Source organism: Notothenia rossii (assembly GCF_949606895.1).
Source record: "Notothenia rossii genome assembly, chromosome: 2".
Taxonomy (NCBI): Eukaryota; Metazoa; Chordata; class Actinopteri; order Perciformes; family Nototheniidae; genus Notothenia; species Notothenia rossii.
The window spans coordinates 39,215,346-39,232,039 of NC_136904.1; the positions used below are offsets into that span (position 1 = coordinate 39,215,346).

The 16,694-nt window shown below is 40.8% G+C and overlaps 2 protein-coding genes and 1 pseudogene across 12 annotated transcripts in view; 1 reads left to right on the top strand and 2 right to left on the bottom strand.

The window, feature by feature from the left end:
• LOC307029602 (adhesion G-protein coupled receptor G2-like) overlaps positions 1-5,487 on the bottom strand; it is a 30,971-nt pseudogene extending 25,484 nt beyond the window's left edge. The window contains exons 1-4 of the transcript XR_013810607.1: positions 4,747-5,487; positions 4,051-4,170; positions 3,898-3,945; positions 3,644-3,738 (exon numbers count right to left, since the gene is read on the bottom strand). The product of XR_013810607.1 is annotated as an adhesion G-protein coupled receptor G2-like (transcript). The remainder of the gene's footprint in view (positions 1-3,643; positions 3,739-3,897; positions 3,946-4,050; positions 4,171-4,746) is intronic.
• The window catches only part of mmp15b (matrix metallopeptidase 15b), an 84,076-nt gene that overhangs the window by 11,294 nt on the left and 56,088 nt on the right, over positions 1-16,694 (top strand). Inside the window, exon 1 of one of the 2 annotated variants that reach the window (XM_079664857.1) lies at positions 5,843-6,983. The exons of the other annotated variant lie outside the window; for it this stretch is intronic. The gene's annotated coding sequence lies outside the window, so the exon portion shown is untranslated. Of the gene's footprint in view, positions 1-5,842; positions 6,984-16,694 lie in introns of those variants that run through there. 2 annotated transcript variants of the gene reach the window in all.
• Positions 11,240-16,694, bottom strand: part of LOC307029152 (adhesion G-protein coupled receptor G5-like) — a 40,456-nt gene continuing 35,001 nt past the window's right edge. For 8 of the 9 annotated variants that reach the window (XM_079664848.1, XM_079664849.1, XM_079664847.1 and 5 more), the window contains 4 exons: positions 15,917-16,013; positions 13,178-13,307; positions 11,729-11,885; positions 11,240-11,424 (listed from right to left, as the gene is read on the bottom strand). In XM_079664848.1, coding sequence (XP_079520974.1) covers positions 11,333-11,424; positions 11,729-11,885; positions 13,178-13,307; positions 15,917-16,013 — 476 coding nt within the window. In that variant the 3' untranslated portion in view covers positions 11,240-11,332. The remainder of the gene's footprint in view (positions 11,425-11,728; positions 11,886-13,177; positions 13,308-15,916; positions 16,014-16,694) is intronic. The other variant, XM_079664854.1, reaches the window with a different exon arrangement.

A 16,694-nucleotide genomic window follows, 5' to 3' on the forward strand; every position in this document is an offset into this window, starting at 1 on the left:
CTCGAGAGGACTCCTAACTCAGTAAGACCTATTCACAAAGAATCTGAAAATGGCTGCGAGACGAAATGTTTTGGAGACAATGGAAGACTGTGAATTGATCAAGAGATATGGCTAAATCGTGAGGGTATCAAAATTGTTGTGGAATTAGTGCGGGATGCAATAACATCCACGACTAACAGGAATAACCCGATTAGTCCGGAAATAAAATGTTTGGCAACACTACGATATTTAGCAATGTGGGAAAATGCAACTTTGCAATGCCGACGATTTAGGAATATCGCAACCATCAGTCATCCGTGCCATAAACCAAACAATCAACGCGCTCTCTAGATAGACCACATATCATCCAACAGTTTATCCGGTTTCCTTTGAACAATCAACAACTACACAGTGATCAAAGCCAACTTCATGGCAATTGCAGGTATGCCCGGTGTGGTCGGTGCTATTGACATACAAATAATTGCGCCATCAAAAGATGAGGACGTGTTCGTCAATAGAAAGAAAGTACATTCCATCAACACGCAGATTGTTTTCATTCATCATGATAGGGGGACTTGAACGGCGGTATGGGCTGTTATTGAACGTGTTTAAGTGCTGGAAATATGCTCATTGGATAATAGTTTGCAGGGTGCTTTTAATTGCCTCCTTGATTTAATGCAATTTAAGTATTTTTATTCTTTGCTCTCTCTCTTTAACGTGCATATACAACGTCATTATCGTGGTCTGCACAAACTTGTCATCATGCGTGTATTCTGTTAACTGCACTGTCCATAACTATTTGATAGGAATACATTTCTAGCCTAGGCTATTTCCTTGTTTTTCGATGATTTAGTGGGCTCGTTTGTGGGATGTTGCAGATGAGTTTCAGCGAGACCGCCTGCTCTGAACAACCAATCACCGTACTGACCGCTTCTAAACTCATGCACGAGAATCGACGTAATCCATAGCAACGGCGCGTCACTCTTAGTGATTTATCCTTAGTATGAGTAGGTCTCAGCGGCTTTGTGAATAACTTTTAAGAAAAAACTCCTACGTAAAATGTTTTAGCGCGAGTTAGGAGCACTCCTAGCGGTAAGATAAAATGCTTTGTGAATACGGCCCTGACCAATAAAGTATTATCGTATCATATCGTATCAAACGGCAAAACATATTCAGTTGCCAGTTACTTTGGCATTAGGGCAGGGATATTTAGATACTTTCCAAGGTTTGACCTATGGGTTTGACATAATGAATTGTGCTACTTTTAAAGCAAGCAACAATGTTTTCAAATCTGTAATCAAAAAGGTCCGCAAAAACGCTATCGACCAATCAGATTGCTTGATTTGACTTGTCCGTTTTATAAATATATTTACATTTCCTCCATTACGAAACAAACGTACAAAGCTTAAGACGGGAACATTTAAGGTTAACTTCGACCTCCGGGGTGGTCTCACTATCTCCAGAAAAAAAAGCACCTAGCCTACGACATGCAGACGTGAAGAGTAGGTAGACCAACTGGAAAAGTAACACCATTCAAAAGCTTTCTGATGCGAGAAATTATGACCGTTAGTGGCCACAGGCGCGAAAACTCTCTCCAGAGCTACTGGAAGCCGAATCTCGGGGACCGGAGAAAGTGGAGCAATATTCTGGCCAAACCAAGCAACAGCCTAGTACAACCTCAACCTATAGAAGTAACCACGTAAGCCATTCTACTGATGCTGGACAGGTTTTCAGTGGGTGCACAATAAACGGCAACATACAAATTAATGTAAATAAATAGCCAAATAATGGATCAACGATCTCTGTCTAATATGTTTGCTAGCTGTTAGTTCTGTTGTATAGCAACCACCTCCCACTATGTTTCGTGCAGAAGGCAACGGAGGGACTATTTTATTTTGAACATCATTATTTACTAATAAAAACTTTTTAAATTGGAGTGTGTATTTTTATTTCATATTGCCACACTTGGTAAAAGTTTTATAAAAGCAATAGCTCACTTCAGGCTGTGGTATGCTCATTGTATCACAGCTAAGGGGCGTGGTTCTGTCTGGCGTGGTTCGGCCCGTGAGCTACTGCTTGAATACGACCCTCCGGAGCATTTGCAATCAACGGGCGCACTAGAGGTCGGAAACTTTAAAACCTGATCATAGGTCGTAATAAGGCTTGAACAATCGACCTATTCGGTCGTATGAGTTGGAGGACTTGTTGTCAATAACAAAAGCTCCATTCTTACCAGCCTTAGTATTAAAAACCTTCTGTTATTTAACCAGAATGTTAAAGTGTCAATCATAATGATCTCATAGCGATCAAACACCCTTGTGTTCTTTAATGTAAACTATTCAATATACACTTTGTCATGCTTTTCCGGTTATTACCCGTCCCCTTGTGTGTTGTGAAGGTTTTTATGCATGTAAACGGTCTGCAAAGTCACAAACCCTCAAAGTACACCCTTTAGCGAGTAAAACTCTAACACAAAAAAGAGCTGTCTATGCTGCCCCAGAACGCCTCGTTGGAGATTTCTCTTTTTCTTCCTGGGTACAGTGACGTGCCCATACCCAAATGGACCCATTGGTCAAAATTGACCAATCCGTGGAACCGTTACGTTACGTCCGCGGAGCCGTTACGTTAAGTCTGACTTCCTCACACACATCGCCGATCTCTCCTCCCTGAGATGGCGGGACGCGGCGAGGCTGTGAGTTGGTGTGTGAGCACATACACAAACTCCCAGCCAGGCTGCGGGTGTGTGTGTTCGGGCTGGTTTCAGGCTGGGTTTCGCTGTGTCTCGCTGTCTCGCAGACGGCCACTTGGCTCATAGGGAGAGGGGGCAGGAGCTCCAACAAGCCGTGTAGGACAGAGAGTGAATACACATACAGAGATGCTGTATGAGAAACCAATGTGACCAATTGCACAGTATAAATCTATTTTAGTATACCTCAACAATGGAATTACGATCAGTAGAAATGGCCGTGACATGGGATCTTTAAGACATGTGACTATGATGTATTTCGTTGAAAGCCTTACCTCAGCTTTTTACTTCTGGGGCATTTAATTTACGCTTCAAGTGTCATAAAAGTGATGTTATTATGTGGAATTTCTGCTGAACAAAATGTGTAAGTATCATGTGTTTGACACATATCTTATTTTCTGCAATATAACAAAAACTAATGAAAAATAAAAATAAATCGGACTGCTATTCGACGAATAAGAATAATAATAAATTATATTTACATTTGTACATGGTGGACAAACAAAACAAACAGACAATCAAAGGGCAAAGTAAATAAAGAAGCCGGGGGACCTAGAAGATGCTAACTTTCATATTCATTACTGCACAACTCCATTGGTTTTTGGTTTGGGTTTCAATGGGATATGTTGACAGCTAAAACTATAAAGAATTAGCTAGAGCTATCATCACTGCACCACTCTATTGCAAAATTGTAGAGTTTCACAACTGCATTTTTTGCAAAGATTTGATGTAATAACTGTAAAAAACAGTCCGCTGACATGCATAGACCCGCCAAAGTGACCAAAACGGCTTCTGTTGTTGTTCCTTGTAATAAAACTACATAATTCAGTAATGCAAAATATCATGTATTTTGGCTATCCACTATATTTACATTTACAGTATATGGACTACTTTGCATGATGACAAGGACAAGCCTACCATGAGCACACCAAAGTATGTGAGGTGGTCACAGGAGCAGATGATGTTTCTCTGACCAGGTTCCCACAGAGTCAGACAGCCATCAGTGCTAAAGTCTGCCAGGTCAAACAAATGTAGACAGACAGATCCATTATATGAGAGATCCTGACACATGGGAATTAAAACCCAATTTGTTGGTCATGTATGAGACCACAATGAATAAATAATTGTAATATTCATAACAAAATATAAACGTGTCTTTGTTTTTCACAAACCGTTTGTTGAATAGTTTAAGAACACAGACAGCGGGGCATTTGGTTATCCTGTGACACACACAGTAACACGTTTACAATATTATATATTTGTGTAGGGCAAAAATATAGAAGGTTATGGAAGTAAAAACATTTGAGATGAGAAGTTGTAGTTACATTCACAGTAACAGCCAATGTGATGTTGACGCGCTCCTGAAGTCCTGAGATATTCTTGCACCGCACACTCAGGCCAACCAGTCTGCTCTCATGTAATTCAGCCGAGGCTTCACGTATGGTCTAGAGTACAACATAAAATCATCATTAGTTAAACAGATAAGGCATAACAACAGTTTTGTAAATTGTGTTTTTTTTACTGAAGTATATTTCCTGTATTTAAAGGAAAAGTCACAGGGCTTCAAATTATCATTATTGGTGGGCCCACTCTTATTCATTAAACAAATTACATTTAGCATGTTTGTGAAGGGCGCAATGGTGAATAGCTAAATAGCAAGTGAAAGTTGTACCATAGCATTTGAGGATATTTTTTTTGATCAGAAACAAGGACATGTTCTCTATAACATGCAGTCAGTGAGAATTAACAATGACGTACTTCCAATGGCTCCAATGTGACACACACACACACACACACACACACACACACACACACACACACACACACACACACACACACACACATATATATATATATACACACACACATATATACACACACACACACACACACACACACACACACAAAGAACCTGAACGCAGGAACATATGTAAATACTATACAAAATAAATACATACTTTTGGACTTTATTTATTCAGATTGTTTATTACAGAATTAGACATAATATTAAAGTATCTCACCCAGTTTGCTTCAGGCCAGGTAAGCATGTAGAAAACAATGGTGTTTTCTGATCCAGCATCGAGCTCCCTTGGCAGTCGAACCCTTACTTTGCAATTGTGGACAGAATTGCCTGTCACCTACGTATATCAGAGGCACAGAGTGAAGAACGGAAACCTTACATTTTAAATACCTGTAACATAATAACAGATTTCTCCCAGTTACATTTGGACCTAAGAGAGGTTTCACAGAATAATCAACTACCCAACTAACAGAACGACTTGTTATGAATTGAGGGTTTTACAACTAGAAAAGTGACCAGAGATGGTAACACCAAGAGTAGGTTGTTCGTTTTATATAATAAGACTAAGAGTATGAGCCTCTAAAACCATGCAAGCAAATAATTGAGATTGTACTTAAACATTTCAGGGGATTGAGCCAAATGCTAATGTTGGCATCCAAATACCTCTGAATAGAGTGGTGCAGGTATGACGTATTTTTTTAGGTTGACTCTCCATTTAGCATCGCAAAGGGGTCCCTCGATAAAAGCAATGGGATTTTCCCATTGGATATTGGTATATTGCAGGATTAGGGCCACATGAAAAAAAAGATGTGGGGGTGTGTGTGAAAAAGAAAAATGTCATGTAGCCCTAATCCTCTTCTATAGAAATAAGCTCTGTTGAAAACACATTTATGATACTTAACACATTTTGTTAAGCAGGATAATCTCCACATAGTAACGCCACTTTGTGAATTTTGAAGCGTTAATGCACTTGCCAAATGTGAAAATCTATTGCAAGGCTATGAACATTACTATAGAATGCTGTTGGTTCTTATGATAAAGGTACCTAAAGAGAAACAAAACAAAGCCTACTTTTTCATGTTGCAGAATCTGTGTCGAAATGATTTTGCCTGAAGACTATTTAGAGTACAGCTGATGTAACAACATGACAAAAGCAAGTGAGGAACCTGCCTACATTTTTTTCCTTCATGGGAAGTGAAAAAACAAAATGTAAATTATATTCTACAATTAAAACAGGAAGCAACAAGGCAAGCTAAAAACATTCCCATTGTGTCACTTGCCTCAGTCACCACCCAATATGGGTTATTTCCAACACACTCTGTCTAGCCTGGGCAATGTTTACAATTGTTACAACACGATCAGTTCATTTTGGCATTATTCAACTATAATCAGGCTATGGCTCACCAGGTTTCAGCCCTGACATTTTCCCCCACTCCTGCCGTCAGTAATCCTTCACCCCGGTCTACTCCAAGATAGGATTTCCCCATTGCCGTTTCCTTAACCATTTTATGGCGAGGTGCTGTTTTTTATTGTTCCAAAGGTATTTCTTCAGTGCCGCTTATCTTTTACTTTTGTCACTAAAATAAATTATGTTGAGCTTGGTTAACACACATTCTATGAATCTAGAATTTAATCTTCTTTCTTCAACCCAAAAACTATTTTAATCTTCTCCACCCAGTTTTTTTGTCAACTATTTTGAAAAATAGATGAAATATGCTCATCCTTTCCCAGGTCACCCACTTACACCACTTGTTCATCTTCAAAGTCCATCAGATACTTTTACACACTCTCCAAGAACTCATTAGGGGCGTTCACACCAAGTTATTTTCCCAAAATAGTTCATGAGAACGATAGTTACGTCTGTAACTACTGTTCTATGAGTCCCGGATGACCGCCAGAGGCGTTGCTTTAGCACTGGATATGTCCATCGCGCGCATGCGCCGTACGAGTACCAATAACAACAAAGTCACCTGTGACCCACGCGACACCGGCTGTCATCAGAGGATCTGTTCCCAGAATCTTCTCGCGAGCACACAAGAATTCTGAGTGACAAGAAACTCTGGCGGTCATCTGGGACTCACAGGAAGCAGCGGAGCTTGGCAGAAGGACCACGCCCAAAGGATGGAGGGTGGCGACATTGACCCGGTAGAACCTGGAGAATGTGCCAGAAGACGCCCAAGACGCCGCGGCACAGATGGTCTCCAGGGGCACTCCTCTCAGGGCGGCCCAAGACATTGAGACGTGTCATCAGAGGATCTGTTCCTTTGATCTTCTCGCTGCGCGAGAGTACCGTGGCTAAAATATTGTAGCCTACAGCGTTCAGTTGGAACGTTTGATTTAAGGATTTCTCTGCATCCAGCTGGCTGCGTGCAGCTTCGCGACTGATCCAGTCGGAGCCGCTGGGTTACCCGTCCTCCAGGAGCTGTGGCCGGCTGCGCAGAAAACTTCAACGGACAGGTTGGTGTCGGCTTGGTCGGTGACGGCAGTGTTTCCACTCCCTCTCCCAGCTAAGTTGTCCTGATTTCTGTCTTGGTTGCTACCTGGCTTGAACTTTCTGGTGACGGCAGCGTTTCCGCCCCCTCTCCCAGGAGTTGCCTTTGTTGTGCTCTCTGTACTTTTCTGATGGCGCGGCGTTGCGCCAAGCTATCATTAGCATCTTGAGTTCCAGCTTTTGTCGTGTCCTCTTGTTTAGCTAGTTAAAAGTAGCACGGCTCAGCCTAACCGTGTCCCGCCCAGTCAGCCACTTTGGCTGACGCTTGAGGTAAGCACCGGATTACCCGTGCTGTTTTTCCTTTAGAAGCCAGTTTCCTTAGCTTGTGTTTTGCTATTTTACTCAACCAGTGAAGGCAGTGTTTTCACCCCCGCTCCTGGTAAGAGTGTTTCTTGACTGTGAGCAGCAGCCGGCTGGCTAGCTGCCCTGTTAAGCTTCCTTACTGGGTAGCTCTGTGCTTCGTTTACTCAGCTAGGTGAAGGCAGTGCTCTCGCTCCCCGCTCCCTCTGCTAGTAACGCGGGTGTAGGACATTACACCCCTTTCGTGTTCGGCAAGTAGGAGCAGGGCTCTACTCCTTCCGTTTAGCAGGTAACTGGTGAAGGCTGTGTTCTCGCACCCCGCTCCCGGTTCAATAGCCCCCTAGACAGTTCAGTAATGGTATATTTTTTAGGGATTTCTGTTTTTCTGATAAATGAGAGAAAAGTGATTGAGTCCTATGTTCCTATCACCAAAAAGTACAATTTCTGTCTAAACTAAAGCTAAGTTTACAGGACTATAATTCAGTATTTCTTTAGTTTAATAATTGTCTGACTATTTAGTGATGTCGGACAGCCACCTGGTTCATACCTCAGCAAATCTGAAGAGGAAAATAGTTGTCATTCTCAAGTTATGGGCTTTCTTGTCACCTTTCCCAACACAAAAAAGATTTTTTCCCCCAACATAAAATTGGACAACAATCAATTTCATTAATGGGAGACCCTGAAGATAAGAAAAATCATTGTTGTCATTTGTTCTACCTCGGGTAGGGGTATCTCAAAATCTGAGGGCCCTTCCTGCTGGACTATTGGTGCAAAGATAAAATGTCAGTATCAAAACAACGTGGCAATATAATAACAAACTGTGCCAGGTGAGTCGTATGCACAGTAAATAGGCTCAGCAGTTAACACACCTTTATTATATATCCTCCTGAGAGCAACTGCATCCGTCTGCCATGAACCCTACAGAAACCTACGTGTAGTTTTGGCCTTATTATACATCCATGGTTTTGGCCCACAGTGGACTCCATTCTGTGTTGTGTCAAATGGAGGAAATAAAAAAAAGTCAGCAAATCCCCATGTCCTCCTCAGAGGATATTCATAAACACATTTAGTTTTAGGTCAAATAATTATTACACTGCTCTGAAACTCACTACACTAACTCCTCTTCTTTTAAATAAGAAAAAAGCTTTGGGGGTATCTAGAGATAAATGTTAAGCCTGACAAAGTACTTAACGCCTAATATATTGCATGGTTTGTTTTGGGACTTGACAATCAACTTCCTGCAATGTTAACTATGTTGAAGCACTTATTTTAACTGATATTATACATATTAATTATACTCTTAGAAGATGTATGTAGATAGAATGAGAAATGTGGAGAATACGACAGTTTAATGGTGGAGGTATACACACATATTGATAGATGTCTTGTAATGCACTGTTGAGTAACATGCGACCCAAGTTTTGAATTCATTGCATAACTACACCGTAGTTGTATGATATGTCAATAAACCTTAGAAAATCTTGAAAGGGATGTGCAAAATAGCCATTATATACAGTTTTTAATGAACAATTAGACAATAACGAGTAATGAATATGCTTTAGGGATCTGCAGATACATTTTTTGTCTTTTAAGCACCCTTTATCAAATATCTCTCCTGATTGTTGGCACTTGACAATCACCTTACCTGAATTCTACTCAGGTGTAACTAAAGTCTGATTTAAGGGTTGTTTATATTTCACATCAGAATCTGAAAAGTAACTAAAATAAATGTAGTGGAGTAAAAATACCAGGTTATCCTCTGAATTATAGTGGAGTAGAATTACAAAGTAACAATAAATGGCATGGTGTACATGTGTAACCGGTGTCGATAAGCACAGGATTCGTTCGTATCCTGTTTTGGATAGTGTGCCGTCGCTGGGTTTCATTCCATTTCAAAGTGCTGCTCTTTGACGCTTGGCGTAACCTTGGCGCACAGTCAACATCCAAGCACAGAGCTTGAAGATTAATCACGGGGTTTGTCAAGCAAAACGGACTGGTGTAGTCCCAAACGATAGCTGAGGATTATGGGTAGTGTAGTGTCTTCGGCCATCCTTAACTCCGAAAAAACTATTTGTTTCTCCGAATCGAAGGGGAAAAACACAAAAGCATCGTACACAATTTAAACCAATAAATGTTGTGTAATTAACAGGTATAATTGGGTGTTTTTGTGTTGATGAGTAATGCAGATATCCATGTACAGTAGGGAGGCTGTGGCGCAGTGATAGTGCGTTCGGATCAGGGGAGCACAGGTTCAAACCCCACTGCAGTCAGCATGTCATTGTGTCCCTGGGCAAGACACTTCACCCCAAATGGCTCCTGTGGGGATTGCCCACAGTATTGAGTAGGCCTATGTAAGTCACTTTGGATAAAAGCGTCTAACAAGTTGGCTATCATGTAATGTAAAAGCAATCGACATTAGAGAGAATACTTACTTCCGGGTGTAAAATGCTCTAAAGCTGCTCCGTCCTGACGGACTCCAAAAGTCAGACATTATACAATCAAACAAATAAACAAACACAGGGATAATTGTGTCTTATTGTTGAGTAAATAACAGTGTGTGGTTTAGAAAATAATACAAAATTAGAAGGAAAAAACGATGAAACAATAGCCTACAGATTTCAGTATTCTGAGCCCCGACTCTCTCCCTAACTGACGGCAACAAAAGTCCAGCATTATAGAATTAAAATAAAGTAGTAAAAACAATAAGTGTGGCTTGATATTGAGTAAGAAAAAGGTTGATAAACGCTGTGGGAATGGGTCTGGGGAGAGCTGCGTTTCCGCCAGGGGGGCGTCTTGCTCGGGACGCCCTGAACTCGAGCCGAGGGTGTCCAAAAATATTAATAATTCGAGAGAAGATCGAGAGTTTTTATCGCTTCAAATAACAAAAAGGAAAAAGGACAAGGACTTCCCTCTGTTGGAGGGGCAAAGGAGTTTGGTGGGATTCTTTTCGGAGTATTGAAGATCGTTTCCCCGACATCGGCGGTGCCTGCTACAGGACAACACGGAACGTGCGCGATTTGGACGCAATGAGCGGTGCTAGTGGTGCTCGCAGCTCACGTGCGTGCTCCACTAGCACCGCTCATCGCGTCCAAATTCCACACGTTCTGAGCACCAGAGCCTCGCAGCGGCAAAACTGAGGTTCCGTGGTAAACTTTGGTAACATGAAGAGCCGTTTGAGAACCAAAACAGCCGGCGCTTTAAGAGCGCCGAGTCAAATGATCCGGCTCACTAACATAAAAAGACAGTATCTATAAGCACTTTTTTTCAGTTAATGCCTTGACTACTGCAACTCCCAGCTTGCCACCCTTCACTGCCAGTTAGAACCAGGTACAGCTCAACAAATACATTCATGTTTGCGAACCTGGCACCAAAATTGCGGATCGAGCCCCCCATTTACATCAGGACAGGAGAAATTCCACAAACCCTCAATCGCAGACTAAAAACCCACCTGTTTTGCTTGTACTGTGGTCATTAAATTAAAAACAATGTAATAACAAAGGAAGAAATAAAATTGCTTCACCATCCCATGCAAGTTACCCTAAGCAATAAAGTGTAGTTGATGCACAGTCCAGTAGCAAAACCTCAAACCGGACATGTATGTAATCGCCTAGACTTCTATTCTGAATGTCCTTCGTACACTAAGACATGTTGTGGTTCAAATCTTGATTTGTTTATCTGTGCGAAAGAGTTGTTTGCATGTTTTTTCCTGTTTAATTATGTTTGCATAGAATTGAAGTATGAATAATGGCTTTTGCCAGGTATGGACGATGAAATTAAACACCAATAAATTCATTTATTAAAACACCAGGGTATGACAATGACAACACTTAAAAAAGGGCACTTAACCAGTTATCTGCCCAAGTTAACCCCTTTCTACTTGCGTGTAAATAAAATGAATGATTTAAAGAAAAAAAGAATAGTATCAAATTTTACAGCATTGCTTTATAATTCCGCACAACACTCATACATACATACATGTACGCACATAATCACAAAAAAGTATCTGGTGTAGTGCTTAGGTGTTGGTGCTGCGTGTTACACTACTCTTAGTAGATGGATCTCCTTTCTTTCTCAAAGACATCACGAACCACAGGAAGATGAAGAAACCTGCGTTGAAGGAGTGACACGAAAAGTGTTAGAGAAAGCAAAGGAGGTCGTATTTCCATCAGACATTCAGAGTAGGAGAGACCCAAATTGCCCTGAATGGCCTGGCTTGGATCAAGTATTAAAGTCCCTGCTCTTAACCACTTTCTTTTTGTATCAGCTTTCTGTATTTATGAAAGTGTCATACTATTGTGCCCCATCCTAAATGTAAACCCAAGAGGACCAACTTTGCATACAAGTGTCAATGAAATATACAACCAATATTAACGGCATCATATAGAGCTGAACATGATCAGGTGGTGCAGACCTTGCAGTGAGTTGAGGATGCAGAAGAGGTAGAGGCCAGGCGTGGTCAGGTAGCCAAAGGAGAAGAAGACGAGGCCCCAGGTAATTCCCAGCAGAGCGGTGACTCCCAGCAGCATACAGATGTCCTTCTTGGCTCTGTTACTGTCGCTCTGCCCAAACTGACTCACAAAACAAAGCTTAAAATGACACATCAGTGGGTCATAGCACATCGGAGAGTACGTACCATGAAGTTCATATTGTTGAGTAGAGGGAAAATCATAACTGTTTTTAAGTACAATACACAAGAAAATACTACTTTCTTTAATTTGTTTAAAACTGTGCCCCCAGGAGTCATTATGACATGTTTTCTTCTAGAAGGTGCGTATAAAAGAGAAAACAATGTTTAGGTTGCATGCAAATTATCAGAAATAAATACAGTGTGTCTGTTAATTGTAATAAAGGAACATGTCATCCACTGCAAGAGTGGGGCTTATTGAGTGTTTTTAATAGCTTTTGGACATCAATGTATCTCTTTGACACAGAGGACTCAATGATATCAGGCTTTAAATGTACACACAATGTTTGTAAGAACATTGATTCAATAGAATTGTGCAGGAATGAGTCTTCCACCTAAAAAACAAGTTAGCATTTTACCAGCATTTTGTCTGTGGTTAACACAAGCTGGAGGGATTTTTACATGTTGTCGTAGGATGTTAAAGTTGTCAGTAAATACCCCACTGGTGAATGTCTGATGCTTCTATGTTACATCAAAATTAAGGTTGCTAACAAGTGACTAAAATGACTACTAAATGTGGTCACGTTGAACAGCAGCTGCTCTTAGCTTAGCGAAGGTAACAGGAAGCCATGCAACTTTGGAAAAATTCTAATGTATTTTTGGCGTAGGAGCCCTTACATGCTAACTTCTGGGTCGGCCTCCAGAAATACATACAATACAGCTTTATTTATAAAGCACTTTAAACCTCCAGACCAAAGTTCTGTACAGTCAAATAAACAAAACATAAAATAAATCACACAGCACAGCTCACACACCATAAAAAAGTACAAGTAAAAACAATAGACAATTTAAAAGCAACACTCTAAAAGATGTCAATACGCTATGGAGAAGAGGAGGGTTTTAAGAAGCGATTTAAAAGCAGACAGTTTGGAGGCCTGTCTGATATGCAGGGGCAGATCGTTCCATAGTGTGGGAGCCGCTACAGAGAAGCAACGGTCCCCTCTGAGCTTTGACTTGGTTCTGGGCACATTCAGGAGCAGTTGATCAGCTGACCTGAGAGGGCGATTGGGCGTGTTGATTCAGTAGTGCAGATCAACACTGCACTACTGTAATGGTTGTTGGTTTGGATGGGATACACCGACAGCTAAAGCTTTATGGAATTAACTGGAATCCTCCTTTAAGAGCATATTTACAGACAAGTAGAGTAGAATGCAAAGAGTGCAGGTTGAGTCCTACCTTTTTGCTCTGGCGGAGACTCACAACGCGTCTTACTGTCACCCCCAACATGATCGCGTTAAAGAGGAAAACCAAGCCAAACACTCCCAATGTAGTCACCAGCTTCACTGTGGTATTCCCTATATAGCATCTGCAAAGAGAAATAAAGATAGCCTATAGCTGAAGGTTTTCTCTAATACATCGAAACCTCTTCGATAAAAAAAAGCATATATTCAGGTGACTAATAATTCTGGACCTCCTCCTTGTAGGCTAACTTATAGATGTCGCTGATAAGGCCAACCATATTGGTGTCATCTGCAAACATAATAATGGCGTTGGAACTATGCACAGGAATGCAGTCATGGGAAAAAAGGGAGAAGAGGAATGAGCTGAGCAAACCCAGTCTCACATCTAAACGTGTAATAACTACGTTGGTCCACAGCTTGGGACGTAGTATTTCTACAAAAACGCCTCTGAAATTGTAAGATCCCTACGTTTTTTTCACCATTCATTTCCAATGGCTGGCGTCTATGTCATGTGATCTTCACATTTCTCCCTGCAGAAAAAAAAACATGGCCGACCTTCGTTTTATTCTCGGTGGAAAAAGCCTATTTTAAGGTTAGTTTGGCCATTAAAATGCGTTTTGATGTCATTTGATGCGAGAAATATGAGTTGTTATTTCAGATTATGTGAGCAGTGGATGTACATGATCTTTAGTTTGCTAGTTATTACGAAGATTACTTCAGGAAATTGTGTCCATACAACGTTTTCATTGTTACCAAGGTGGTTGCTAGGGACGCTGCTATCGATATTATTTCTGTTATGTTGTGTAACTGTTTAATGGTGTTATCTTTATTGCTACCCCCTTCCCCGTCAATTTATAGTGTTGGTCCACAGCGCAAACGTATTAGTTTAACAAAATCTGCATCTAAAATGGTGGCATAGATCAACACATCCTCTATGTTGTAGACGACTTGAGATCGCGAGCGAATGCTACCCGCAGATCCATTCTCACACCGTTTATCAAACTTTTTCTTACTCAATATCAAGCCACACTTATTGTTTTTACTTCTTTATTTTAATTGAATAATGTAGGACTTTTGTTGCCGTCAGTTATGAGAACTTTACACCCGGAAGTAAGTATTCTCTCCGCTTCGCTTGACAAACCCATGGACAAACCCCGTGATAGTCCTCAAGCTCTGTGATTGGATGTTTGAGTGTGCGCCGAGGGTTACGCCGAGCATCGAAAAGCACTTTGAAATGGGATGGAACCACTGCAGACAGTCCAAAAGTGGATTTCAACGGGTCCAACCCGTCCCCTCCTCCCCCACCCCGTCCCCAGAACTACGCATGCTGGCTATTGTGTGTTTCGCAACATGTTCTCTATATGGCACGTCTCTACTGGGAATTGTAGTTTTAAAAGACGTTTTCGTATTTCCCATAATAAGAAGTTGCCAGTATTAAACTGTGTACATCCCTGGATGTTTAGGGGATAGGAACACTCAAATTTAAAACATATAATTAATAAATAGGTGAAAATTGCTTGTGGCAGCATTAATATATACATATATAGCGTTTTTGTAGAAACACTGCGTCCCAAGTTGTGGACCAACGTACTTATTACACGTTTAGATGTGAAACTGGGTTGGCTGAGCACACAACCCTGTGGAACGCCGGTGTTCAGGGTCCGAATGGAAGAAGTGAGGTTGTTTAACTTCAAAGACTGGGTGTGTTGGTCAGGATGTCCACTGTCTAGTTGCAGAGGGAAGTGCTGATGCCAAGATTCCCAAGTTTTACACTATATAAACTGTAGGGGATGAATATGTTGAATGTGGAGCTAAAAACAATAAATAACATCTTAGTAATAATATATTGTATTTGTTAAGCGCTTTAGCAGGTGCTGAAAGACACTTTATAATGGTAAAAATAATATAATTAAAAAAAGATAAAATACTGATGGTTGAGCGGCACGATGGTTATCCTCTTCAGGCACGTGGGACAGAGATATTTACGTACTGTACGAATAACGACTATGGATGACCTCACACAAAACGTGTGAGGTTATCTAAAGTTATCTAATTTGTCCAGTTTATTTACCAAGGACTGAAAGTTGGCAAGTTAAATGCTTGGCAGAGGTTGTTTGTGTGGTTAGCTTTAACCTAGCCTAGCCCGTGGGCCTGCTTTGCCTTTGTTCCAGTCTTGTCGCCACCGTTTTCTTCCTGTCAGCGAGACTGGTTCCCTGGGCTTTGGTGTCCTGGCTTACTCCGGTGGTAGCTGAACGTTGTTTAAAAAATCTAATTTACACAGAGAACTAAGGTTCAAGAGTTCTTGTCAGCTATAAAACGTATACACACAGCTGGGCTGTGTGAAAAAACTTGAAACTATGAGGTAACTACTAATTCTCAGAAACTGGAGAGACTCAGAGCCTCATATAGTGCACGCGCCATCCTAAGTATATTTTATGTGAGAGGAGGCTGGAATGTAAAAGCAACAACTACACTGAATTTATCTTGCCAATCACTTGTATACAATCAAGCCTTAACATCTTGAATCCACTGTTAACGAAGTAGAACATATCAGTATCCAAGCTATTATTTCCTTACATTCATTATAACTGTTTGTCACTGTAAATGGTGTTTTTGCAACCTTTCCCATTACATTCTATTTGACAGAAATGCTAACGCATATTCAAAACAATTAATACAATTAGTTACCTATTAGTTTAAATTGTACATGCTTGCAAATGTGCTTCTCCCTTACATTTGTGTGCCGTTGGGGTTAGAAGATACCAGAGGGACGCGTCCATACGAGCTTCTGTCGATGATGACCACCAGGGCCACAATGACTGCAGGGAGACCTGCAGCACAAGCATTAGACAAGACATTGGAATGTTTTTAAAGCATTATACTTGAAATAATATTATTTAAATAATTATTTAAACAAAGTATGATGTATAACTCTGGTGCATATAACAATTTTATCAGAATCATCAAATACGAATACTTTATTTATCCACAGGGTAATTGTGACACCATCTTAGAATGAAATTGTGACAATGGTGAGGATAACAGAAGCTAAATGCAAAATCGGGGGATGGGAGGCAGGTATAGATGTATACAAAATAAGCAAACTATATTAAATATGCTGGCACAAAACAGTTACATAAAAATGAAAGAGCAGGCAAGGTAAAACCAAAGGAAACTTAGCAAAACAAAAATGAGTGACAAACCAGCAAGACACAGGAAGGAGGAAAATACAGAATACAGACAGGAAACGAGGAATTGTGATAGACTGAACCGAACCGGGGAAACATTGATGACAAACTGTCAGAGAGCACAAGGGAAGACGGGCATATATACTCACAAGACTAATCACAAAGACAAGACACAGCGAGGGAGGGCATGCAAACACAAGGGACAGCAGGTGAGAATAATTGGACAATCAAATAGGCGGGTAAACACTATGACAGAAAGTAAAAACAAGACACAATGATAAAATACATTTCAAAATAAAACAGGAGACAAAATAAAAGCAGAAC